General features: G+C 39.9%; 1 protein-coding gene across 19 annotated transcripts in view; it reads right to left on the reverse strand.

Annotated features, from left to right (window-relative positions):
* Positions 1-253: 253 nt before the first annotated feature.
* Positions 254-26,435, reverse strand: part of CDK5RAP2 (CDK5 regulatory subunit associated protein 2) — a 101,951-nt gene continuing 75,769 nt past the window's right edge. For 3 of the 19 annotated variants that reach the window (XM_008170831.4, XM_008170830.4, XM_042854170.2), the window contains 11 exons: positions 25,350-25,475; positions 20,793-20,909; positions 18,116-18,305; positions 17,791-17,912; positions 14,575-14,823; positions 12,736-12,870; positions 12,378-12,637; positions 9,799-9,945; positions 7,360-7,498; positions 3,158-3,204; positions 254-916 (listed from right to left, as the gene is read on the reverse strand). In XM_008170831.4, the coding sequence (XP_008169053.2) occupies positions 857-916; positions 3,158-3,204; positions 7,360-7,498; positions 9,799-9,945; positions 12,378-12,637; positions 12,736-12,870; positions 14,575-14,823; positions 17,791-17,912; positions 18,116-18,305; positions 20,793-20,909; positions 25,350-25,475 (1,592 nt within the window). In that variant the 3' untranslated portion in view covers positions 254-856. Of the gene's footprint in view, positions 917-998; positions 1,171-3,157; positions 3,205-7,359; positions 7,499-9,798; positions 9,946-12,377; positions 12,638-12,735; positions 12,871-14,574; positions 14,838-17,790; positions 17,913-18,115; positions 18,306-20,792; positions 20,910-25,349; positions 25,476-26,435 lie in introns of those variants that run through there. The other 16 variants (XM_065572277.1, XM_008170832.4, XM_065572284.1 and 13 more) reach the window with 13 other exon arrangements.

Genomic DNA, 26,435 nt, shown 5'->3' on the forward strand with positions numbered 1-26,435 from the left:
TCCACTTGAAGAACTGTACTAAGAGGCTTGTGTTATGTAATGCAGAGGCAGTTGACAGAGATCTGTTTCATTCAATTCCAACTACCTTCTGAGTGATTACTGAACACCAGAGGGACAGGAATGCTTCCATATTTCTTCAGCGAAAACAAGTGACCCAGCCAACAATTGGGAAGACTTTGACCACAGCTGGTCTATGTTTAGATAGTGCTCCGAAATCTCTGGAGTTGCAAACAAAATAATTAACATGAACAGGTTTAACAAATGTCTGATTTTAATTCACATTTTCAGACCTACCATCAGATTCTAATTGCTACTTTAGAATGTTAGCTCAACATCAGGTAGCTCTCAGCAAAATCCTTCATGCACATATTGACAATGCTTTAAAATACTGAAAGCTTCCCATAGTCCTAAAATCCAATGATGCAAGGCAGACCTAAAGAAAATCTGTTAACCTGCTGCAAGTATTCATTGTAAAAAGTTTGGAGAGGGCTAACTACCTTGACTAAGTCTTTTAGGCACTAGGAAATATCGTACCACAAGAAGAAACAGAATGCATCTACTAAAAAAAAAAAAAAATTACAGCATAACAAAAAAGTAGAAAATTTCAGATGAGCCCATTTTAAACACTTTCTGCACTTTTCTTCAATAGCTCCAGTACCTGTTCAAATAATAAATATTCAAAACCAATCTTTACCCTATGTTAAATAAGTTATTTCCCAATGGTTTTGTCAAACGGTGTCAGCTATTGAAGTGCCCAGAGAACCTTTTAAACCAACCAATATTAAGGCTTAAACTGTAAAGAAGCCTACACAATGATCACATGAAGGAACAGGCTTTATTAGTAGAACTTTCTCCTTCACAGAATCCTTTTCTTGTTGGTATGTGAAGCTGCTTTTTGATTTTCAGCTGGCTGAACCTGGTAAGAAAAGCACTTATTAATAAATTTCATAGCACTTTAAACTCACATAGGACTTTCCAAGATCTAGAATAGCCCCCAAATCGACATATCTTATGCTATAGGGCCCTGATCCTGCAAAAGGACCATCTGCAAGCATGGGCTCTTACTTCTGCATGAAGACCGGCTGAACGTAATACAATTCCTTGTAGGAATAAGGATCCTTTTGAATATCAGGTTCTCACCCAGGCAAGGTAGGGACAACAATATAGTATCTAGATAAGAAAAAGCTTTGAGAAATCATTGGTGAGGGGGCTAATGGAGGAATGATTCACACAAGAGGAGTTGTAAAAGGATGGAGGGGAGTTGGTGGAGAAAGTGGGAAATGGTTTACAAGCAGGGGAGTCATTAAAGGGTGGTAGGAATGGAAGAGTAGGACAGACAGTTACTGTGCTATGGGCTCTAGTATGTGAAGTCTAAATGTGCTTGAAAAAAAATCAAATATGAAAGGATTGTTGGCAGTGTTTTGTTGTAGCCGGGTCAGTCCCAGGATATTAGACACAGCAGGTGGGTAATATTTTTTTATTGGGCTAACTGTTGTCGGTGAGAGACACAAGCTCTCGAGCTACACAGAGCTCTTCTTCAGGTCTGGGAATATAAAAGGAGACCGTTTAGAAACTCAAACTAATTTAAAAGGTTGCATTAGCAAATGTCTATTTGCAGAAGCTTTACACACTGGGTCTAGTTTTTAAAAAACCAAGCCAACTATTAAGACATGTCTAAGGCAGCACAGAATAAGATTTTCTTCATGAGCTTGGTCAGAAGATAGGATAGAGCATTGGAAGTTAGGTTACCGGACTGCGTCCTTGTGCTGACTATGAACAACTGGATGAGGTGGAAAAGGATAGGACTACTAAGCTACAAAAGGCATAAGCAAGGAGACAGGGTTGAGCCTGATAGATAAGACCGAAAAGATCATGTTGCCGCTATATAAATCCATGGTACGCCCACACCTTGAATACTGTGGGCCGATGTGGTCGCCCCATCTCAAAAAAGATATATTGGAATTGGAAAAGGTTCAGAAAAGGGCAACAAAAATGATTAGGGGTATAGAACGGCTTCCGTGTGAGGAGAGATTAATAAGACTGGGGCTTTTCAGCTTGGAAAAGAGGCAACTAAGGGTGGATATGATAGAGGTCTATAAAATCATGAGTGATATAGAGAAAGTACATAAGGAAGTATTATTTACTCCTTCTCATAATACAAGACCAAGGGGCCACCAAATGAAATTAATAGGTAGCAGGTTTAAAACAAACACAAGAAAGTATTATTTCACCCAATGAACTGTGAACCTTTGGAACTCCTTGCCAGAGGGTGTTGTGAAGGCCAATACTATAACCGGGTTCAAAAGGGATCTAGATAGGTCCATCAATAGCTATCTTCCATGAATCTATTAGCCAGGATGGGCAGGAATGGTGTCCCTAGCCTCTGTTTGCCAGAAGCTGGGATTGGGTGACAGGGCATGGATCACTTGATGTTAATTGTCTGTTCGTTCCCTTTGGGACACCTGCCATTGGCCACTGTCAGAGAACAGGCTACTGGGCTTGATGGACCTTTGATCAGTATGGCCGTTCTTATGAGCCAGTTACCCGGTAAACACTCATTCTAAGTAGGATTGGCAGAATCTGACTTTAATGTTTTTTATAATTTTGACAGATGTTTGATAAAAATTTAAAAAATGCTTTAAAATAATCTTACTGGTTGGGAATTCTTGGGGTGGGGGGATTCATCAATTATTTAATGACAGTAGATATTGAGACTCAAAACATTAAAGCTTTATAACTATAAAACATACCATGTCAACATTTGCAAGGTAAATATCCTTAAAACAAATGCTAGTCAGTTCTCAAAGCAGCATTTTTCTTACCTTGCCTATCTGTAAATTTAGATTGATGGAAATACACACACAAACCGGTGAAAAGTAAGACAAATTGACATTTACCGACAAAATCTAATCCTTTCAAGCCTCATTATAATGTGCAATTTAAATTTTAACATTTAAACATTAAATATTAAGGAAAATGTATTAAATGAATGTAACCAACCCTTCATGTTTACACCAGGCCAGTGGGAAATACAAACCAAACAACTGATAGTAATGCTGCAAAGTATATTACTAACATGGCAATTTGCTATTGTAAGTACATTTAATATATAGTATTATGTACCACAGGGCACTTAATGTAAACAGATTTTACTTACTTCTAGGTTTCCTCTAGCCTTCTTTAAAACATCATGGGTTAAAGCCACTGCAAAGAGAGAGTATAGATTAGACACAATACTACTTAGCACTTACACGTCTTTCTTTGCATTTATTAGATGGGCTGTTAAAAAACAGTAAAAATACACACCAAAACCTACCAAGTGGACAAATGACCCACCACCCAGCCCATCAAGGCTAATAATGCACCTTTTTCCCCTGGCCACTTCAACCTAGTTATCAAAACCTAAGAGAACTGATATCCCTTGATGATATAAAGTGTTGTACAAACACTGAGTAAGCTTACAACGACCCTGGGATGTGGGTATAATTTCATAAACAGCTACACAGCAACTAAGTAACTTGCCCAAGACCATAGGGGCAGTCAGTGGCAATGCCAGAACTAAAACTCATGATTGCCTAGTTCCCAGGCCTGTGCTCGGTCCACCCGTCTATTCTGTCTGTCAGATATACAGAACAAAAGGGTGAAAGCTTTTAAAATACTCCCCCCATAACAGGGACTAACCGTGTAACAACATGTATATTGCAACACTGTATTTAAACGTTATTATTTTGTGCCGTAGATGTGCATAGCCCTCTACAATACTGATCAAATGGATTGCCTGCCCCAAGAAGCTTATGTTGTAAGGGCTTAATGCAGCCCCCATGGAAGTCAAAGTCTATGGAAAGGGGAGATGGAGCATGACCCAATTAAAATCAGTTCTGTGAGACAGAGGGAAGATATTGGGGGAGGAGGGGGGCGGCAGTGGGAAGGACAGATGGCAAAATATGTAAGCCAGCTCCTCCAGCATGAAGGAACTGGCAGTTCAAGGACATGACAGCCTATATACCCCCTGGAGAAATCATGCAAGAGTGGCTTGTTCTGAAAGGTTCCAAGTTTTTATCTATTAATCCGGTTAGTTAGCCCCTGAGAGAGAAAAAGACCTAAGACTGGGGTGGGGGTTGTTTGTATAAAGAACTGATCTTTGAAATGCCAGGTTAAAAATGTGATTCTCTAAGCTCTCGGCTCAACTGCTCAAAAATGCTGTTCAGTTTAATATTCCAGTCTTAGAAATAAAATAAACCATTTAGGCAGAATAAAGATTTTTCATTACAATAATAAGAACCCACCAACTCCAAGGATCGAGCTGACATGAGATAATTATAGCCCTGGCAGATTACGGCAATTGGCTCTGCGTTGTTATATGTTCAGATGAGGTTTATAAGCAGAGTTCTCTCATCCTAAGGATGTGTAAGAGAGGCCATGAGAATGTGCCTATCTGGGCCTCTAAACATTTTTAGGAATACTCAAGCTAATAGTGCTAGGGGACTTGAAGCAGGCTGTAGACTTTTAGGGGTGCTACCCAGCTAGCAGGAATTTGGATTGTGGCGCATGAGCTGGAAGGCAAGGTCACCCACTTTGATCCTTGTGATTTCTTGCTATTTAAAACAGGAACTGTACGCATGAAGATAATATTTAGCAGCTTCCCCTGATTCACCTATCTTCCTTTATGCATGGTCAGGAGTTTGTGGAGAGATGCAATTCAGAAACATTTCTGAAATTGTTCTAAAAGGCAATGGTAACTTGACATCCATAATTCCCATAATCAATTAAACTTACAGAAAATTGTATCAAGGTCCCTTTGTGTAACACAGTGCTCTCCGCTCATAAAGCACTGTTAGTAAATTCATTTTACCTGACACAACTAGATTTTTTTTCCAAATCAAAAATATTAAATTCCATACATGGACAGAATTTAGAGTATATGAAAGGAATAGTGAAGCTGCTACTAGCGAGGCAGCATTTTGCATCTGGATATTTTAGAACATGATGGCTTCATTTGATCAAGATCGAATTCAGAACAGGTTGTGAACTGTTTGGATGTGTTTGGAGGGCTGTGTGTGGGGGGGGGGGGCGGTGTGTGGTTGGGTTAGCCCCAAATCTGCACTGTCTTACACCCAGTTTAACCGCACTAAACTACCCTAGAGGTCTACACCATGTACAAGTCATTGGAACACAGGAACTGCCATCCCGGATAAGAGACACTCCATCCCAAGGATATTTTTTAAACAGACAAAATAAAATAACTGTAGAATTCTTTTTTAAATCCTAAATCGAGCTATTTAACTTCCAAAAAATTGAACAAAACAGAAATGTGGATTGAATCAAACCAATTTTAATGTCATTTGTTACAATGACACTTCTGAAAAGACTGGTTTAAACGCAGCCTATAAATACTGAGCTGCAGGGAAAAGATGCATGTAATTATTATTATTTTTTGTTTAATGTTTGCAGTTTTGGAGCAGAACAACATTTCATTTCAATGATTTGAGTAACTCATGGTATTGATGTAAGGCCATTTCATACACATTTAGCTGATATTATGGAACATTTTAAATTCTAGAGTAATTATTCAAAAGAGCATATATGTCATGCAGAAAGAGACCTGTGAGCCATTTAGTCCATGATGCACCAAAATGTGCAATAATATAGCACGGAGAGAGGGGAGAAGTGGCTCCTTCCAGATCCCTGCTGGTGAATAGATGAGGTCCTGAAGCAGAAGGGTTGTAGCCCATAGTATGTTCACCTGGCATTGCGCAGCTAGCAGATGCAATCTGACTCTGCCAATGAAAGTGTATTTTGGGACTAGATGGGTTCCTCACCAGTCAGACCATTGGTGGGTAACATGTAAACTTCTTTGCTTTAACTTTCACCTTTAAAAAAATCCCATCAAATTGTAAAGGTAAATCCTTTCTACAGTTTTGTAGCTTTATCAAATGCACTAGTGTGTGCACATGGGACTACAATTTTCTTAAGCCAAAAGTCTCCTTCCCCGCTTCCTTCCCTATTGCCTATTTGCTAATCAATGAGAGTCGTCAAAAGAGAATCATTTAGTGGCTTGGGGATAGTGGGGCTTAAAGAACAAATGGCAGGATGTAGGAGCCTCCCTACTGTCCAAGGGATGAGCAGAGTGGGACTGCCAACTTCTCTTCAAGGCTTGTTATTGCCAATTCACTGAGCGAAGGGGGGAGGGAGCAGGTGGGGAAGTGGCAGGCATAAAACAAACAAAACACTGAAGACTGTAAGCCAGTAACCACAGGTCAGAGTTAAGGGTGTTGTAGTGGAGGTTAGTTTGAGTGGTGAATGGCGCACGAGTTAAATAGGGCTGGTTAAAGACTGCGCTTGATATAAATTGTTTAGTTGCTTTGTAGTGCATCTGCCATACCTGTACATTTCCTGGTTTTGAATGTTTGAGTTGGTGGCTGTACTTGTGTAATAGTTAAGGTTCCTGAACGGTGTGCTTTTGTGTTGGAACTGGACTGTGTTTCGTGTTTGATACAACTACAGAATATGCAGATCTGACAAATTTTTGGAAGCTACATTAAAAGCGGGTGATTTAATTCATGTTTCATATAAGTCTCTGGACATGGCTGTTAAGAACGAAATTTCATTTTACAGCCTGTCCTAGTTTTTCCTATCAGGACTGCCATGCTTAGTAGCATGAGGATGGGGAGCTTACTACTGAGTCCTTTTTAATTCTTCTGCAATCCTCTAATACAGTCTAGAGAGTTGACATCTCTTCCCATGATGTTCCACATGGTCGAGTCTGCTGCTTGTGGCACCTCTGACTAGCAACTCTATTCCCAGCTACTGTGATAGATGTGCAACAGGTAAACACACCAGAAAACTCTCACTAATTCTAGGTTTACTAGGACTCTGGTAGGATCACTATTTTGAGAGGTAAAGGGCCACAGAAATGTAATGAACTAGAGAAAAAAATTGCTTCCCCTTAATAGACAGTCCTTGCAGATAGGAAACTGGTACATTAAATGAAATAACTCAGATTCGTTTTGACATTGAGGATCATACAACAATGGGTTATGGGTGACATTTCACCCCATTACAACAGGCCTGCACAAGTCCCTACATGACACTTAAGTTAGGGGAGTGACATGGTACACAGAGCTATGTGCCGGCCTGCCTTATGCACGGGGATGAATTTCTTCCTCGCTGAACAAAGCCTCAAGCTTTATATAGCATATACTTTGGAGTCCAGGAAGTATTTAATACTAGCTATTAAATATATTCAACAGTAGTTTCATACTAAAAACAGTTTCTTCGTTCATTTCATTTCAGTTAGTTAACCATCTACAGAAATAAAATAGAAGGTACTGAGGAACTAATAACAGATCATTCACTAACACTGATCAATGATGACTTTCTCCATGTTTTCCTTCAGCTGGTTTGTAGAGTGCAAGCGTTTGACAGTACTATGGAGCTTCTTCTCCTGCTCAGACAATTTCTTATGGAGTCTAAGTATTTCTGCTTTCATTCCTTCATCCTACATTGAAAGAACATAATGACTTCAGAATTCTTATATAGATTACAGCATATAGTTAACTGCTAAACAATTTAGTGAAAGAGCCTTGAAACTTCTTCAGAGAGAGTCTCCTGGCCACCTCCCCTCCCAATCTCAACTGCACCATCTGTAATCACGAAACATTCAAGAGGCAACTAGAGCAACTGCTTACACCGAAAACTCATTTGAGGAAAGTATTTGTGCATTTTTAGTTGTCTTTAATGCAATTAATGTTTTAGCCTTGGGGGAAAAGGCTAACACCACTGTCTACATCTGCTCTTTATTTAATCTTCCATTCCCATCAGTTCTTTTGTCTCCACTGGAAACTATAAGGCAAGCCAATACCATGTGACCAGCAAATGCTCAAAAGGCTACAAGTAGTCTGTGGAGCACAGTTGGGAAACCCGGTTTACTGTGTACTACTGCTTTCCATATTTTATTTATATATATAAAATGGCTTTTAATCAGAGGATCTGAATGCATCATAACAGCGATAGGAGCAGTGTGATTGCAAGATTAGTTTACAATCTGTCCTGTTTATTTAAAGGCTTTATTTCCATCATCTTGGTGCGATTATTATCCTCTGGGACAGGGCTACTAAACAGAATGCCATGGTCACTTGCCAGTGTCACTGATCTGGATCCTTGCACAAACTCCAGCTTGAAGTACAAGCAGTACTTGCATTATGTGTCACTTGTTGAACTTTGTTTTATGTTTCTTGGAATTCTCATCCAGCATTTCGCTCCTCAGTGGCACTGATCACTCACCACAGCTCCTGCAGAATCACACAAGGTGTTGGGTGCTCAGTGCCTTTTAGGATCAAACATAGAGGGCCAAATTTTCCCAAAGAGCTCATCTCCCATTTAGGCACCAAAGTAAGTGGCCAGATTTCCAAGAGAACTCAGCATGTTGGGTCAGGAGCTCTCTTGGAAATCTGGCCTCTATTCAGTGCCCACCTGGAAGCTGAGCTCTCTTGAACATATGGGGACAGATTCTGAACAGGCCTTGATCTTTATCATCATGGTTTGGATGTGCATGCAAATGAAGTTTTTTCTGTATTTGGTGTATTTTGAGAGACAGTGGTGTATGCATATAGTATGTGAATTTGTCTATACATGTGCAGAAATATACATGTATGTTCAGACAAGTGTGCACATGTGTTGCAGTATAGGCTGATACGTGACAGACTGGCTGATAGACACACACACACACCTATATAGACACACAGACGTACAGAGAACGAACACAACATTTAAATACACATGGTACTAGCTGAGTTACACACCCCTTCAAGGATTTCTGATACCATCACTAACTACAGAATCACAACTCAAGTGATACACTGGACAGCACAGTTTACATTTGTTTATAATTTTAAAAGATAGTGCAACATTTTAACAAAAGAATGTTATTAAAATAACCTTTGCCTTCCAACACATTTATTTTTAGTAATATTCTGTCTCTCTCTCACACGCGTGCGCGCGCACACACACACACACACACACACACACACACACACACACACACACACACAAAACATTCAGGAGAAAAAAAATAAATTTTAAAGCCACAATTTGATTTCTAGCTTGGAACAGTTCAATGTTGAGTGGTGATATTCTGACATGTATCTATGCATTCCGTTTACGTTCGTTCCATAGTGCACGATTTCCATAGTGCAATCCTTTTCAGTTAAAAAGGTTATAAAAGTTGTTTTGGGGTTTTGTTGCACTTTAAAAAATGTTCTGTTTTACAGATCAGATGTCCCAGTGATGAAGGTGAAACATAGCCCTCTGATTCCATCAAAGCCATGAGATAGAGAGCTTATCATTAACTGGAAAGGAGATTCTTACTGTGTTACTATAATATATAAATCAGACTGAGTATGGACTGATAATGGGGTTTCCAGATTTTTTCCAGCTGAAAGTCCATTTGCCTGGAACCCAAGGATAACATGTAATTTGCATAAAATAGAGCAGGTGATAGCTCTTATCTTACTATGGATCTCCACCCTGGGGTGACTACAGTCCACAGCATGCAATGCTTCATTTTGATCTAAGTAGAGTTGGCTCAGATCATGAGGCTATCACACATTTGGTCTTAAAATCTTCGTAGGCTACAGCTGCATATTAAAGATGAATGTGGCCACAGACTGCAGCTTGCCCATACCTGGTTTATAACCTTCAAAATAACCTCATGATTCATATATGACTATCTTATGTAACTTTCAGAACAACCTCTGAATGGTTCATTGCTTTTGCCTTCACACTGAAACAACATTGTACCTGACTGCAGTGAGCAGTACTGTGGACAACTTTCAGAGGAAGTGAAACTCTCCAGAGAAGTTTCAATAAACGTGCAGCCTCTTCTAAATTCTGCTGTACCGTGTGAATGTTTGCAGAAAAGATATGCAGTGATTCCTGGTCGGGAACCTGTACAGTAGGATTAGAAACATGATATTTATCTTTAAAAGATTATAAAAATGTAGGTTTTAATTAAAGGTATAAATCCAGTAGCTATGAATTTCATGTTTAAGATGAAGAACAAAGCTATTGTGTGCCAGGATAAACTAATTTAATAGTTGAGAGAGAGTGCTGAATTATACATTTTTCAAAAATGGGGAGGGGGTGGAAGGTTTTATCCTAATCAATAATAGTGATTAATAATGGGCTACATTTAATGTATTTGCTATGATGTGGAAAATACTTGGCATCTCTTTTCCTTCCCGATTTGCATTTCATGGCATGCTATTTGGAAGTCAAATGACTCCAGACATCAATTTAAGCAATATAGATGTTTCTTCCTTAGCAGACCCTTTAAACTGTTCCATTTAATGCTAAAATAACTAACAAGGCACATATAAAATGTTTTCCTCTGCTGACAGATGAGAAAACCAAATTGACAAAAATGCATAGATGTGAAATAAAGGGAAGAGAGGAGGGAAAGAATGCATGGGGAGCAAATGAATTACCAAAGTGATGGCAAAGTGGGGGAAGTGGGAGAAAAGCATTTGTTCTGCCTTCCCACATCCAGCATGCCATGTGAATGCTTATTTAGCATTGTTATCTAACAACAAGCCTCCTGTCATGTAAAATATCCCATTTGCTAAGTAGTTTGAAACTTCAGAGATGTAAAGCTTGGTGGTAGACTGCAAATTGTGAAACTTATTGCTTTTATCTTTACACCAACAAAACAAGTTACAATCATGCTGGGAGATTACTTCTTCAGTCATTATTAGTATCTTAACTAGGTCATCTGAAAATGTGAGAAACTTCAGAGAGTCGTAAGTGTCATGCAGACATTGCTATAGTGTATAAGCTCACATACAATGCCTGAAAAAATGTTCAGAATTGTTATGGGCTCTACATTCAATGTCTTTGCTAATATGAAACTGGTAAAGAGAAGCACTGCAATTTTAACAGGATATAATAATTCCCCCTTTTTTAAAGGCCAGCAGGGATTTTTCTACAACCTTAACGTAGGTAGTCTATTAACTGAATCTAGTAACGGATATGAACAGTGTCCAAGATTCTACATAGTCAATCAAGCACCCTTTCTTCTTTTGAATAAAAGGGAAAGTGGTGAAAAACTCAATACAACATATTCCTCCTACAATACATCAAACCAAGCCTTTGGATTATTTAACGAAAAAGCACAATAGATTATTATATCTAGGAGTATGGTCCATACATGATGACTCCATATCAGTATGCTACAACTGGAAGCCTGATGAATACACAGTACAGTGTATCTTGAAACTGAAACTTGACCAGTTGGGAAATTCCCAAGTTGTTAGAGTATCAGAGGGGGAGCCGTGTTAGTCTGGATCTGTAAAAAGCAACAAAGAGTCCTGTGGCATCTTAAAGACTAACAGATGTATTGGAACATAAGCTTTCGTAGGTGAATACCCACTTCGTCAGTCGTGTGGGATTTTGACATCTACCTGCCCTACATGTGTCTGACGAAGTGGGTATTTTTACAAGTAGTTAGACTAGCTGCTGATTTCCCACCTATACTCAATTGACACCAAAAAAAAAGGGGGGGGGCAGATACCATTTATTCAAAAATTGATTTCACGTAGTATGCGACAACGACCACTAATATGTATCAATTATAATTGCATGGTTATTTCATGGAGTCATTACAGGGCAGAGTTAAGGCACCCAATCAACTTTAATTTTGCATTTCTGTACTTTGACAGGTTTGGATTTCTTTTAAATTACCTTAAACCTGAATTACCTGAGTTTGTAATACTCTGTTTCGGAATAATTACAAAATCCCAATGGGGAACCTAAACACCTAAGGAGTCATGGCTGAGCCAGGAAACTGGGGCTTGAATTTCCACATTCAACTTTTTTTTGTTGTTGACATTTTCAAAACTAAACGTTTCAATTATTTCAAAACAAAACGTTCAGATTTTCCTCTCCCCAGGGATTTTGAAAATTCTACTTATTGTTCTGAAATTTCCTGTGGAATGGAAAGTCTGACTTTTGCACCGTAACTCCACTTTAACATGGTTTGTCTTCATGTTTTCATTATCTGATTTCTGATTATATTTCCAATTTAATAAATCCTAATTTCTATTTTGAAGCAGCAGTTTCACCTGAGAGACACACAAGTTAAAACCCATTTAGAGTCACAGATAAAAATGAGATTGTTCACACAGGACTAGGAGGAGATCACTTGTCCACGTCTCATTAAATCAGCATGCAGCTGACCGTCTGTGTTCAGAAGGGACCTAGGAGCAGTACATGTCAAGGCTGAGGTGCTTTGGCAGAGTTGTTCAAGGGAAGCTCATTTATCTGATCTATACGTTTTACAACACTAGGCAAATTCATTTCCCCCGTTCATTCTCAATGTGTACCTTTACTCCAGGTTCCAGGTTTTTCATCCCAGTCATCTCTCTAAGAGGAGCCTCCATTTCAGATACCAGCTTTTGCCCTTCTGAGATCTGCTTCCGTAGAGCATTATAATCCTCAATCAAGCCAAGGATATGGCGTCCATTTTTGTCTGCCCACATACGATGACCGGGAACAAGACGAGGGGTGCATGATGTGCCAGTGGATGAGCTGCTACTGCACCGCGAAGAGCTGTCTAAATCTTCTTTAGCAGCGAGTTGTGTCTCTAAATTGGGGGGGAAATAAGTTTAACTTAATTTTTAAAGCCTGATCCTTTCAAAACGTGAAAGTAATTTATACTGCACTCAATCTCAAAAGGCAAACCTGAGATACAGAACATTTGCTTGTTTATGGTGTTCTTGTCCTTGGGTGTACCTGCTTTTCCTGGTGATGTGCCATGTCCACGATTTTGTAATTCACATACATTACTGCTTGGAGCAGAGAATTTGTGGCCAACCGCTATACATCCAGAACAGAAAGAGAGTGCATCAGTAAGCAGGTAACATACTTTCAGTAAAAAGTTTTCATTGGCCCTACTCCCCAAATCTGAGTATTTCAGCAGCAGGTGTCCCCGTAAAGCGGAGCTCTCCAGTACTCAGGGCATGCATATATTTATTTCTCTAGCACATACTCTCTGGGTACCTCTCAAAAATCTAATCACTGGAAATGCATCAGTAAAATATTCTCATCCAATCAACAATTACAAACTTCTCACTGATGCTCCACAAAAAGAAAAGCGCTCTGCCCAGCCATCATAAGATCTTATTGCCATCATCTCCCTCCCCCCCACCAAATGCCTATGAGAAAAAACAGCCACTGGACCATGGCCAGAAGGCTAAGAAATCCAGGCCTTGGCACAGAGCCTTCAGAGACTACCCTGTCTGCACTCAAATAACCCACATCTTGATCCTTCCCTCCCAACCCTCCAGTCTCAGCTATGGCAGAAAGTAATGGTGGCTCAGATAAGCAGGTCTCTAATCATTCAGGCTGATATTAGTCAAGACCAGCATCTAGGACTACACCTAGAAATTTATCTAGGACCACTGCACTTGTTGGTGTTATGGGCTCCCTGCACGACCTATAGTATTGTTCAGCAAGTGAGCAGCAACATTTCGCACCCACTTAAGCTTCTGAGTGGCCCCAAGTGGGCAGGCCCATGTAGAAAATGTTACAGTAGTCTAGGTGCTGTCTGCACGCAGGGAAAACCCTGCACAGAATTAACATACTGGTTCTGCTGCATTCAGGGTCTTCCTCACATGGAGGTGGAATAAAATCTGCCATTGTCTTTTCTCATAGGTGTTTGGGGAGGTGCGGAGATGACGTCCAGTCCATAAGTCAGTGAGAGGTTTGTAATTGTTGATTGGATGAGAATCTGTGTAACTTATACAGAGTACAAGTAAGATTGGGCTAGATAGACCCACATGGATGCGTGTGTGTGTGTAGAGCCCTGCTGCTTCAGAAACTCTCCCAATCCCCCGGTGGCTGGTGTGACCTGCTTTCTGTATGCAGTGGGGTGTTCAGGCAGGCTAGTGTGAGGAAAGTTTCTTTATTGGGTGACTTGTGCCAGCAGGGCACTAGGGGAAACAGTCTGTGCTCTCCTAAGTGCAGGGTCCATGAGGGACATAAAGGAGCCAGGATCCTTGTGCCTTCTGTACCCTCTGTGTAAAACACTTCACTACATTGTCCCCTGAATTCTGATTTGTTACAAGGCTATTACTGAATACCAGTGCAAATAAAGATAAAATACTCCTCAGGGTATAAAGGGAAGAGCTGATTTATACAAAGACCAGCCAGTGCACTCACCGATCATTCTTGAGCAATGCACGGCCACCTCTAGTAAATGCTATAGAGCTGTGCATTAAATAAAGAACCACCAAGTAAGCAAAATTTATGGAAACTTAACCTAGTCATCCTTCCATTCCAGAGATCATCTGCAAACCTTTTTCTGAATGAAAAGGAACTGACAGTTAGAGGCTAACAGACAGTGTTCGTTTCACCTCTGCATGCACTAATAACTCTAAACGGGAAGAGATTTGAAAAGCTGATGAACAGCTCCCAAATAACGTAGCTGATGTCATATAAGGCTTTAGGAGAAAGAGGCATCTTTGAAGAACACGGCACAGGTTTCTATACAGTGTTATAAAAGCAAGTACTGCACAGTACCATTCATCCCTGTATAATGCTGTGAATCTCGTTTTAAAAGGTAGTTGATATTCACAGCTGACACGGAGGCCGCTTCTTCTCTCTTTTCTTTTGAAAGCTGCTCCTCCCATTTTTCATGCAAAGTCTTGTTTGTCTCTATGCTTCTTTCAAGCTGCACTCGCAAACTCTGTATTTCAGTCAATAGTTCATGTAAGTCAAGTGGATTATTTTGATCTTTTCGGAATTCTTCATGTCCAGGATCCAAGATGTCTTTAAAAGAAGCACTTAACATCGTTAACAATTAAAATAATGTTAGACATTATCAAAATGCTTAGCAAGTAAATTATAGCCAGCTTTATTCTCAATATTAAGAATTAACTACAAACAGTATTAAGATAGTGGTTTGACAAAAAAAAAAAAAAGAAATTTTAATTGCTTCTACCCTCAAACGATTTAATAAGAGCTGAAAATTATTTTTCACTTTGTCCATAAAAGCTAATAAGTCGCACGCCAAAAGCAAGATGATGCATAATAAGAGAGTAGAATGGAAAGGATTTATAAAATCTGAAGTGCATTAATGCACAGTTGGGGGGAAGAAAAAAAAGGAATGGGTAATCTTGGCATGAGGAGAAGGGATGGAGTACAATTGATAATTTTATTTCACACAAGGGACAAAGGGAATTGTGATCACCTGGCAACTAGAGGAACCAACCTGAAACTGACAAACTCTCAGGGCACTGTTCTTCCCTTTCATAGCACGGGCAAAGCACAAAAGGGGCTTCCTGACGTCCTGCACTTTAAGATCCAAAAAGGTTCTCCACCCATCAGGAAGGGCTTTGCAGCTGCATGAGGAGGAAGTTTGCTGTGATCATCTAATTACATGGATGTTGCAAGTTCTGCAGAGAAATTTAGTTCTATCCTTGAGTCAACCCCTCTAGATGTCTCCCTTTGTCTCTTTGCAACTGGGTTCTTCTGCTGCAGCTGGGCACTAAACCAAACTATAAAGGGGATTCAAGTTAACATAGCAAAGAACAGCATTAATTTCTGCAAGGATTTCCATTGGATTTTGAAGGAAGCGTGCAATGAAAACTGGGGCTGTTCCGTACCTCCACCAATATGCTGTTCATTCAGAAGGGTTTCTGCCCCCTTGCTCCTGGAAGGTGGAAGAAGCAGTCAGGTAGGTTTCATTCCCTTCCCCTACAGCTTTAATAAGCACAAGTGGGCAGGGATTCAATTTTACATACCATTCAAAGGATCGTACCTCCAGCAGCACACTGTCCCTGACACAATGTAGGAGATGTTCTCTTAATACTGACTCTGAGGGAAGAGCGCTGCTTGCTACTAAGGGTTTGTCTACACTGCCAACTGAACGACAAAAGTTTTGTCGTTCACAGGTGCTTAAAAAAGCTCCCCCACCCCACCCCAAAAGACAAAAGTTTTGCGCGGGAAGTGGCTGTGTAAACGGCTCCGTGTCAGCAGGAGCATTCGTCTGTCGACATTGCGAATCCCACTCGTAGGGGGTGGGAGTATTTTGTCAGCAAAAGTGCCGACAAACAGCGTTTACCCTGCCTGACTTTTAGCCCACAGCCACATAGCTAAAAGCTGTGTAGTGTAGAGAAAGCCTAAACTACCAACAGGAGCTGACTGAGGAGATATCTGAGCCATTAGCAGATATCTTTGAGAAGTCATGGAAGATGGGAGAGATTCCAGAAGACTGGGAAAGGGCAAATATAGTGCCCATCTATAAAAAGGGAAATAAAGACAACCCAGGAAATTACAGTCCAATCATCTTAACTTCTGTATCTGGAAAGATAATTAAGTAATCAATTTGCAAACATCTAGAAGATAATAAGATAAGTAACAGTCAGCATGGATTTGTCAAAAACAAATTGTGTCAAACCAACCTGATAGCTTTCTTTGACAGGGAAACAAGTCTTGTGGATGGGGGGGAAGTGGTAGACGTGGTATATCTTGCCTTTAGTAAAGCTTTTGATACTGTCTCGCGTGATCTTCTCATAAATAAACTAAGGAAATGCAACCTAGATGGAGCTACTATAAGGTGGGTGCAAAACTGGTTGGAAAACCATTTCCAAAGAGTAGTTATCAGTGTTCACGGTTATGCTGGAAGGGCATAACCAGTGGGGTCCCGCAGGGATCAGTTCTGGGTCCGGTTCTGTTCAATATCTTCATCAATGATTTAGATAATGGCACAGAGTACACTTATAAAGTTTGTGGATGATACCAAGCTGGGAGGGGTTGCAAGTGCTTCGGAGGATAGCATTAAAATTCAAAATGATCTGGACAAACTGGAGAAATGGTCTGAAGTAAATAGGATGAAATTCAATAAGGACAAATGCAAAGTGCTCCATTTAGGAAGGAACAATCAGTTGCACACATACAAAACGAGAAATGACTGCCTAGGAAGGAGTACTGCAGAAAGGGATCTGGGGGTCATGGTGGACCATAACTAAATGAAAGTCAATAGTGTAATGCTGTTGCAAAAAAATCAAACATCATTCTGGGATGTATTAGCAGGAGTGTTGTAAGCAAGACATGAGAAGTAATTCTTCCGCTCTGCTCTGATTAGGCCTCAATTGGAGTATTGTGTCCAGTTCTGGGTGCCACATTTCAGGAAGGATGTGGACAAATTGGAGAGAGTCCAGAGAAAAATGATTAAAGGTCTAGAAAACATGACCTGTGAGGGAAGATTGAAAAAACTGGGTTTGTTTAGTCTGGAAAAGAGAAGACTGAGAGGGGACATGATAACAGTTTTCAAGTATGTAAAAGGTTGTTACAAGGAGGAGGAGGAAAAATTGTTTTTCTTAACCTCTGAGGATAGGACAAGAAGCAATGGGTTTAAATTGCAGCAAGGGAGGTTTGACATTAGGAAAAACTTCTTAACTGTCAGGGTGGTTCAGCACTGGAATAAATTGCCTAGGGAGGTTGTGGAATCTCCATCATTGGAGACTTTTAAGAGCAGGTTAGACAAACACCTGTCAGGAATGGTCTAGATAATTAGTTCTGCCACGAGTGCAAGGGACTGGACTAGATGACCTCTCAAGGTCCCTTCCAATTCTAGGATTCTATGATCACTTTCTGTAGCAATAATGGAAATTTAAGTAAAACCAAGGAAATACCGAATCAGCCCAACTCCTGTCTTGTGTAATCTGACAAGATCACAGCCAGAGCTGGTGTGGCTGCAATAACAAAGCACAGACATGACAGTGCATTTTATACCTGTTCTCCTTCTCCTTGCTTCGTCCAACTTTTCATACACCTTTAGCTCAACTCGGAGTGACTGCAGTAACTTGTCATTCTCAGAAAGCTGATGTTGCTTTACATTCATTTCTGTCTGCAACCTGTTAAGTTCCAATGTACTCATAAGTCAAAGGTAAATTTTGCTCATTCGTTCCTTTAAAATCTAAAATTCCCCACCCCTCTAATTTTCTCCCCACTCCTTGAGTGTAATTATGCAGCTCTCATTAATGTTAATGGCCACTGCTAAACACATGCATGACACGCAGTGTTCATTTGGAGGAGAAAATAGAGACAGGATCAATACCTGTTTAATTCATTACGACTGCTGTAAATCTCGTGAGTCAAATGTCTATTTTCATCCTCCTTTTTGCCAATTTGTTTTTGCAACTTTTCATTTTCTTTCTTGAAGCATTCATAATCCTGGTGAAGATGTTCAATGATTGCATTCTTCTTAGAGAGAGATTCTCTTAACTTTTCATTTTCCTTTTGTTTATCTGCAATAAGAAAAAATACAAGTCGCTTGCAATTCCCACAATGTACCCAAACAACACTACTCCACAAATTCAACTTGTTAAGCACTGGCAGAGTAATAATGGAAATAAGATGCTCTTGTGAGTTTTATGATTTTAGTACTCCAGTTTTCTAATGCAATTTTCGTAGACAAATGTGCCTGAATGGAGTGTAGAGTTTAACCCCTAGAACACTCATGGCCCAATTTTATGAGAAGCTGAGCACTACCTTACATATGTCAAACACCCTCCACCTGACAAAATCAGCAGGAAAGGGGCTGCTCAGTTACTTGCAGGATTAGGCTCCAAGTGGGAGCATATTCATCTTGAGTGCTCTTACTGAGTAGTAAACTTGTCTTCTGTTGAAGGGGAGAAGGTATGAGTAAGGCCACTCCTACCTTTCTTGCTGTCCCACAATGAACCCTCCATCCCCTCCACTGAATGCTGAAATGTTCTTTCCCAACACTATCAACATGCATGCCAACAGTACCTTGCCAGTTCTCCCGTGCCTCTGACATGACCAGCCTCCTGAGCCATGTTGGCTCCTTAACTGAGAACTGTCAGTAGGAGCAGTTGGTCATGTTAGGAAGCCAGCGCTGGTAAGGAGAGAGGAAGTTCGCAGCTGGGGGTCAAGCAGGGAGAAATCGTTCCATCTCCCAGCCATTAGAAATCTTCCCTCCTCAGCAGAGCAACCTAGCTGAAAGTCTATGAAAATGGAAGTTCCCAAGGGCTTTAAAATGCATGGGTCCCAATCCTCTTCCTCCAGGATTCAAATACCTTCCATTGACTTCATTGGAAGTTACCTTCTGCAGAAGGACACTAGAACCTCTGGGTAGTAGCTAGGATCCAAAGGGTTAATATCACTGGAATCTACTATTCTAGTTTTATATTAATATACTGGTACAATCCTAGATCCCATACCTTTGCACAGAGCTATAAGCCAACTATGAATATATGCGAGCAAAACAACAGGGTGAAATAAAATACTAGAATTGGAAATGGGGTCATGTGCAGCATGGTCTGTGGGGATTCAGCCACATGATTCCCATTCACATTCACATGTATTGTGACTAAATCCTTTTGCTTTGCATTGAAAATAGAGTGCACTGATTCAGAAAAATCAGCAGGAGGTGTCCACAGGACTTCATCTAATACCACAGGAGGAGAGGTAAGGCTGACACTGGAGAGACACTAGAGACCAAAAAACTCTGCAGCAGGAGGTATTTATTCTCAAGATAAAAAGGGGAAGATGCCCACAAACCCTGGGGAAATTGACCCAGTACTAAAAATAAAAGGCAACAATGCCTTCCTGTCACGGTCGTTACTTAGGGCTTGTCTACACTTACAGCACTGCAGGGGTGCAGCTGGCCTGGTTCAGATGCACCGCTGTAGCACTTAGTGAAGATGCTACCTATGCTGACGGGACAGCTTCTCCCATCAACACAGCGCTATCTACACCAGAGTTCAGTCGGTATAACTACGTCACTCAGAGGTCTGGATTTTCCACACGCCTAAGCGATGTAGTTAAATCAACATAAAAGGTTGTAGGGCTTAGACATAATTTTTACAAAACTTAAGTCCTGACTTTAGAAACATATTGTCAAACAAAGCAACACAGAAGAGCAACACTAGCTTATGCAGTGTGAAAGATAAACCTTGAATAAACTGCTAAAGACCAAGTGATTCTAGATCAGAAAACATGAACTGGGGGAGAGTTCATGTGCTTCTTTTATGCAAACGGTCCATACACCACTGTGCACACACAGAAAGGCATCTGTCCCAAGGATTAGCTTTACATGCTTTAAAGAGTTTCTTGTTAAAGGGGCTGAATTAATTTTACTTTGTTGCTTAGAGCGCATGTGGAGCTGAGGAGAGCTGAGAGCCAAGCTAAGAAGGTGCAAAGGGAAACGGATTATTCAAAAATAATGGAACTGAGGTAAAGTGTTTGCAGAGGGAAACTGACTAGAACTATCCAGTTTTCCCTCTGCATCAGGCTCTAGAACTTCAAGGGAAATTAGTTGATTTCCCTTTGCAGCCAGCTCTGCCTGAAAGGAGCTCCATTCAGAATGAAACCTGTTAATTTTAGCCAATTTCCTTTGGCCAGGTCTTTAAACACAGAGCTTGGGAAAGTGGGCACACCAAACAGGGGTGGAAGGAGAGAAAATAGCACAAAGGAAAAAAGGAATGCACACACATGCAAAAAAAAAAAAAAGAGGACACAAAAAAGGATAATGCTATGGGCAGAGAGAGGAGCAGCACAATACTGGTAGAGCGCTGCTATTCCAACTCCTCCACCCCATTATCCTGCGTTTGGATACAAAGGCTGGTCATGCAATTTCATGAGTGGGGAGAGCTGTGGAGGCAATTTAATGAAAGAAATGTAAATATTTTGTTGTTTTCTGATTGGAATAAAAATGCATGGTGCTTTCCAAATTGCAAGCCGCTTCTTTAAAGCAGAGTTTCATATTTTACCTCTAGATCCTTTTGCGAGCATTACATTCAGAACTTGATTTTGCTTCCTCAGGAAATGAATTTCAGAAGTCAGGGAATTATATTGCTCTGAACCATGGATAAAAATGTTTGCAGAACCTATAAATATATCCATAAAAATGATTTATGAGTCATCTCTAGGTCAGTAAAGATTAAACTTTCCAGACAAGAACAATTTAAACAAAGCAGAAAAACAAGTTATGAAAGATATTTATCCCCTATATATTTTGAAGGTTATCATTGCTGCAGACTGAAAGGCAATTCGGGTAAATTCTAAGTAAACCAAAGCTCCGCAGCCTAAGTATCCTCAATCATTGTGCTAACGTTACCAAAATTGCTAAATTATCTCTGGAAGATTTGGTATGCAACCATCTTTGGGCAACAGCCAAAAAATGTAGTGCGACAAATTGCAAGAAGTCCTGTGAGACCATCACACACTTTTAAATAGAAGTGTATTGTACTGAAGTTTAACATGTGATAAATTCCAGTACATCTCCTGTGTTCAAACTGTATTACATTTAGCCATACCACCTCGTCTGAGAGCCATTCAGCTTTCACAAGCTAAGCAGAGTGTGACTGTGTTAGTATTTGCATAGGAGACCTTCAAGGAAAACCTAGGGTCGTGCAGGGAAGTAGTGGTATTGATTCTGTTGACGACATTTTGCTTCCAAGTTAATGCTGAATCATTGACCCAACATAGTGCTAAGGGAATGTGTTGCTGGAGTTGCTGTCCTTTGCCTATGATTAAAAACAGATTCTTCCTGGCCACTTGTAGTCACTAAAAATCCAATGGCATTTGTACAAGTAGAGGAGTTAACTTTGGTTTCCTGGACAAGCCTGGGGAATCATTCTACCTCCCTAAATGCCACGTGCAGTTTGAACTGGATAGAACATTATTCATGTGCCCTACAATGATGTGCCATGTTCCACTCCCGGGTTGGCTACATTTCAATGATGAATGAAGCAATAGCCCTGTGTAAAACGTGTACATCTGTTTAGACTTGCAAAGCTCATCAGGATCCGTTGGGATTAATAGTGCTATTTAAAATATATTTTTATTGAATGGTTGACCCAAACGCTACTGCTTTAGCAAAGATCAAGACAACTAAATGAGTGCCAACTGCTCAGTTGATAAATAGAGAAATAACCATGTGGCAAAGAAATAGTTGAATGCAGGCAATGGATGCCTTTCAGCTATAGCAATTCAATTTGATGTGCTGTACTTTCTCTGACTAACCTCATTTTACTGCAATCCCAATTGAAGCTCTTAGCCACTACCTAACTGGGATGTAGTGTGCCATGATACACGCTTCTTGTTGTTACTGAAAGATTCAAAGGCTCTAGGAGCCTGGCACTAACGGCATTTTACTATCTATGTGTTAGAATTAAGGTAGCTATGTGAACTCAAAAGATTTTAGCCTTTCAGATTTTAACAAAGCAATTCAACTTGAAGGGTCTGAACTTGATGATCTCATCTTGATCCCAATTTAATTTATTGCCCATCACCCAGCTCTCATGTTAACTGACAAGTTACACTGAAAGGCTCTAGAATCTAACTATTAGTTCTGTTACCCAATAAAGGGGAAATGTAGCCCCAATGGTAATAAGGCCACAATCCTGCAATTAGACCCACTAGCACAGAATTCTGCACCTGTGCAGAGCCCCACTAACTTCAATGGGGCTCTGCACAGGTCAGGTGCCTGGGTCTAGCTAGCAGACAGGAGTGTAAGATCAGGGCCTATGATTGCAGTTACGCTGAGGAGTTTTGGTTAAGTCATGTATCGCAACAGTGAACACAAAAAGGTTTGTAGACCTTATAGGTTTCCAAGGGATGGAGAGAGAGATGGGCACCATAGAAAACAGCAGCAAAGATAAATAAATATTCCCTCCCCCGCAGACAAAAAATACGCTGAGGTTGCAACTGAACTATGACTGTACATATCAGTAAGTTGAGGATAAAAAACCTTACTGTTATTACTATATTTAAAAATGCCAAAACAAGCATTAGAAACCTAGAAAATTCAGAATTAACTGTTAAACTTTTTAAAAGTCTAGCATTTGAAATGACGGAAATATTTTAGTCCTGATTTTAGCGAAAATTTCAGCTCAAGTCTGGTGAACTATGGAGTCATTCCACCACCTCCATGATTTATAAGGTGCTACAAACCCAGAGGCTTCCGAATACTTAAGACAAAGTAAATATTACAAATAACATGGTAACATGGCAAAATATGGCATATGTATGTACATATATAAAATATTTATCAGACAGACTAAAGTAATTCTTGGTATTAGAGTTTAGTGAATAAACAACTTGATATAAAATAAATGATGATAGGCAGCCTGTTAAATTCAAGTATATGTTATAACTGGTTTGTTTTTTAAGGAAAACAAAATAAAGATATTAAATAAAAACATGTTTAAAACCATCTGTTTTAAAAAATATATATCCCCAAGGCCTAAAACTAGTTCATGTTCAGCCACAAGTTTGTTCTTATACCCAAATTCAAAATTAAAACACAAAACAGTGTAAAAATCTTGAGCAAAGTGGCAATCATTATCATCTGAAGAGAGAACACACATCTCTATACCCAAAACACATCTTAAAAGCAATAGGAAATGCTGAGAGAATAATGTAGCAAAAGAGGGGCTTGTTGTAATAAATAGCTACTTTTCCCATTCCTCTCCAAATTTTCCCTCTATGCATTGGTAAATCTACTAAAGTAGCAAGAAGACAGATGGAAGGCATAAGACAGACAGTTTATGAAGAAAATATACTTTCACTGAATGAATGGATGCCCTTTCCAGAATCTTTATGAAGCTGTAAAACAGTTGGAACTGTTTCAGTATGGTTATTTCATGAGAACAATATGGCTTTCCGGCAGCATAAATACTTCATGAATGAAATGGGTGCCTTTTATACACCTTTCCATCAGTGTAAATTATTCTTGAAAGCAAACTGCCATTTGTAGGTAGTATCCATTTAAATAACAACAGAAATGGATTCTGGGGATGATGTAAACATAATGAATCTAATACTAATATTAGTGAAACTGAATATGAGGAAAGCATGCATGTACTTGTTGCCTGCTTCTGATAGAAGTAATATTGCAGATTAATATATTGGTCTGGGGGAAAGTGTGGGGTAGGGTGACCAGATGTCTCGATTTTATAGGGGCAGTCCTGGTTTTGGGGTCTTTTTCTTACATAGGCTCCTATTACCCCCCACCCACTGTCCCGATTTTTCACACTTGCTGTCTGGTCACCCTAGTGTGGGGAAGGAGAATGAAAACAAAGCTATGTGTAGAAAAATATGCATTGTACCATATACTTGCTATAAAAGCCTGCTTGGTTAAAGACTAGCTAATTCCTTGTGAAAAAAACATTAAAAACAGTCTGGTTTTCAAAGGTGCTGAGCACCCAATGCACCTGTTGACTTACATATTTTCATACACAGACATTAGAGAGATCTAAATAAAAAGTGACTTTTTAAAAATGCCATCAGTTTCTGCTGAGTATTCCTCAGTTAAAGTCATAATGCTGTTTTGTTAGGAAAGAACTTCTCACTGCAAGCAATTCTAACGACAAGCTGCAGAGAGTGGACCACATTTTCCAGTCCATGAAGGCCAGTTTGTGCTGCTACGCAGCACACAATGGCCTTAAAACATCCACAGACTTCTGTGGAGAATGCCCCCATCACGTAGGGGAATATCCACTGACACCGAGCTAATAGTGGTAGTGCAGCCACATCCTATGCTAACCACTCCCAGCAGCCCTAGTATAAAAGGGAGGAGAGGGAGAAAGATGAGCTCTACGACACTCAAACCTCAGCTAGAGTAAGAGACCCTTATGCCATCAGTGGCAGCAACCAGTGTTAGAGCAGGACTCCTCTTTCTCTAATTTACACCAGAGCTGGGCAGCCCTAAAATTAGGTAGCTGCAACTAGCTCCCTGCAGCAGCTGCCCCTGTCTGGGCTTAGATACAGTGACTCCAAAATGAAGACTATAAGGAGAAGACGTGTGAAACACAAAGAAGCCTGGTTTTAGTCACGTCAGCAATAAAAACCAGAAGACAAATCCAGAAAATCTAGGTTGTTACGTGACAACAGCGCTGTCTAAAAGGGCTTTTCAATTCCCAGGATGAAATTCACCCAAGGTCTAGAGAGCTACCGGTAGCACAAAACGTTCCACAGCATTTAAACCCTGTTTGGGGAGTGTGTGCGACGCTGTCGGTGGAATAGCCATATGGGACACTTGTACATTATAGAAGGGATCTCTGCATCAGGATTGGATACTTCATGCAATGGAGGAAGTCAAAGACAAGGGTCATGGGATCCACATTTATGCAAATAAACAAGCAGTGTGGTGGGGCTGCAGCTGCTAATCCATGGAGTAGTGCCAATGGGATGGTTGAATTGCACCCATATTGTACCCTAGCTTTGGGTTTTACCCCTCAACCCACCCACATTCCTCCAGCAGAGTTCAATCGCTCGGATGTTAAGCAAAAGTGTATTTCACTCATGATGAAATAAGGTCTTACCTTGATTTAGTTCCATATCTGTTACTTGTCGTTCAAGCTGCAGCCTCAATCTCTCATTAGTTTTAATGGAGTCTTCTAAACGTTGTCTCAGAGATCGAATTTCTTGAAGATGCTCCATTAATAACTCTAAATAAATCAAGAGTTCTCTTTTCGTTTTGAGTAAATGATATTATTTTACAATGGGTACAGTACATAGAGCAGTGTGTGTGATGTGGTAAAAGAGCTAGAAAATCTTTTACAAAAACAGCAAGAGAGGCTAAATGAATGGCACTCACAGTGAGTGGGCCTTTTCAATAACTTACATGGGTCTTACTGAATTCTGTATTTTGTGATTTAGATTTAAACATTCCTTTCATGAACTCTTTATTCTGTGTTCTCAAATAATCATAGACGCCAGTTTTAATCTCTTCTAAACATCTATTTAAAAACAGTATGTGATTACACAATTTTCTAGTTAAACTGTTCTATTTATTTGGTAATGAATCTAAAGTTTACAATACAACTTCATTTCTAGACTTAGTATATCAACTGTATATGATTTCCCATATAACAACAGGATGATCACTAGAGTAACTCATGTATAAAATAAGTCTTTGATGTACACTATGTATAATAAACTCCATGCCTTAACAAATAAGTCTCTTCTACCTAGTTTCAGGACAGTACCTTTTCCTTTTTGCTTTGCCATTCGACAATTCCTCTTCACTGCTGCACGTTTCAGCAATAGTCAGGAACTTATTGTTCTAATTGTGACTCTTGTTTGTCAGTTTATCCATGTCATCTACTGCTGGTTTATTTAAAAAATTTTTCCCTAAACACCACACACTGTTTCAGCTGTTAAACTTTCATCTCTGTCTACAGCAAACTACTTTGACCATCAGTTGCAGTTACTGAAACTATCCAGGTCAAACATGACACCAGTTATTAATTATGCAGCACTTACAATTCTCAAGGAAACACAAGACTGGGTTTTATAAAATTAGAAAATCTGTCTTGTTTTCTTTTTTTTAATTTATTAATCTCTTGAGAATGTCTGTTTTCCCTCATGCTTGTCTATTTAAGGACCATCTAGAGTACTGTACAAGA

The sequence above is a fragment of the Chrysemys picta genome, chromosome 18 (genome assembly GCF_011386835.1).
Source record: "Chrysemys picta bellii isolate R12L10 chromosome 18, ASM1138683v2, whole genome shotgun sequence".
Lineage (NCBI taxonomy): Eukaryota > Metazoa > Chordata > Testudines > Emydidae > Chrysemys > Chrysemys picta.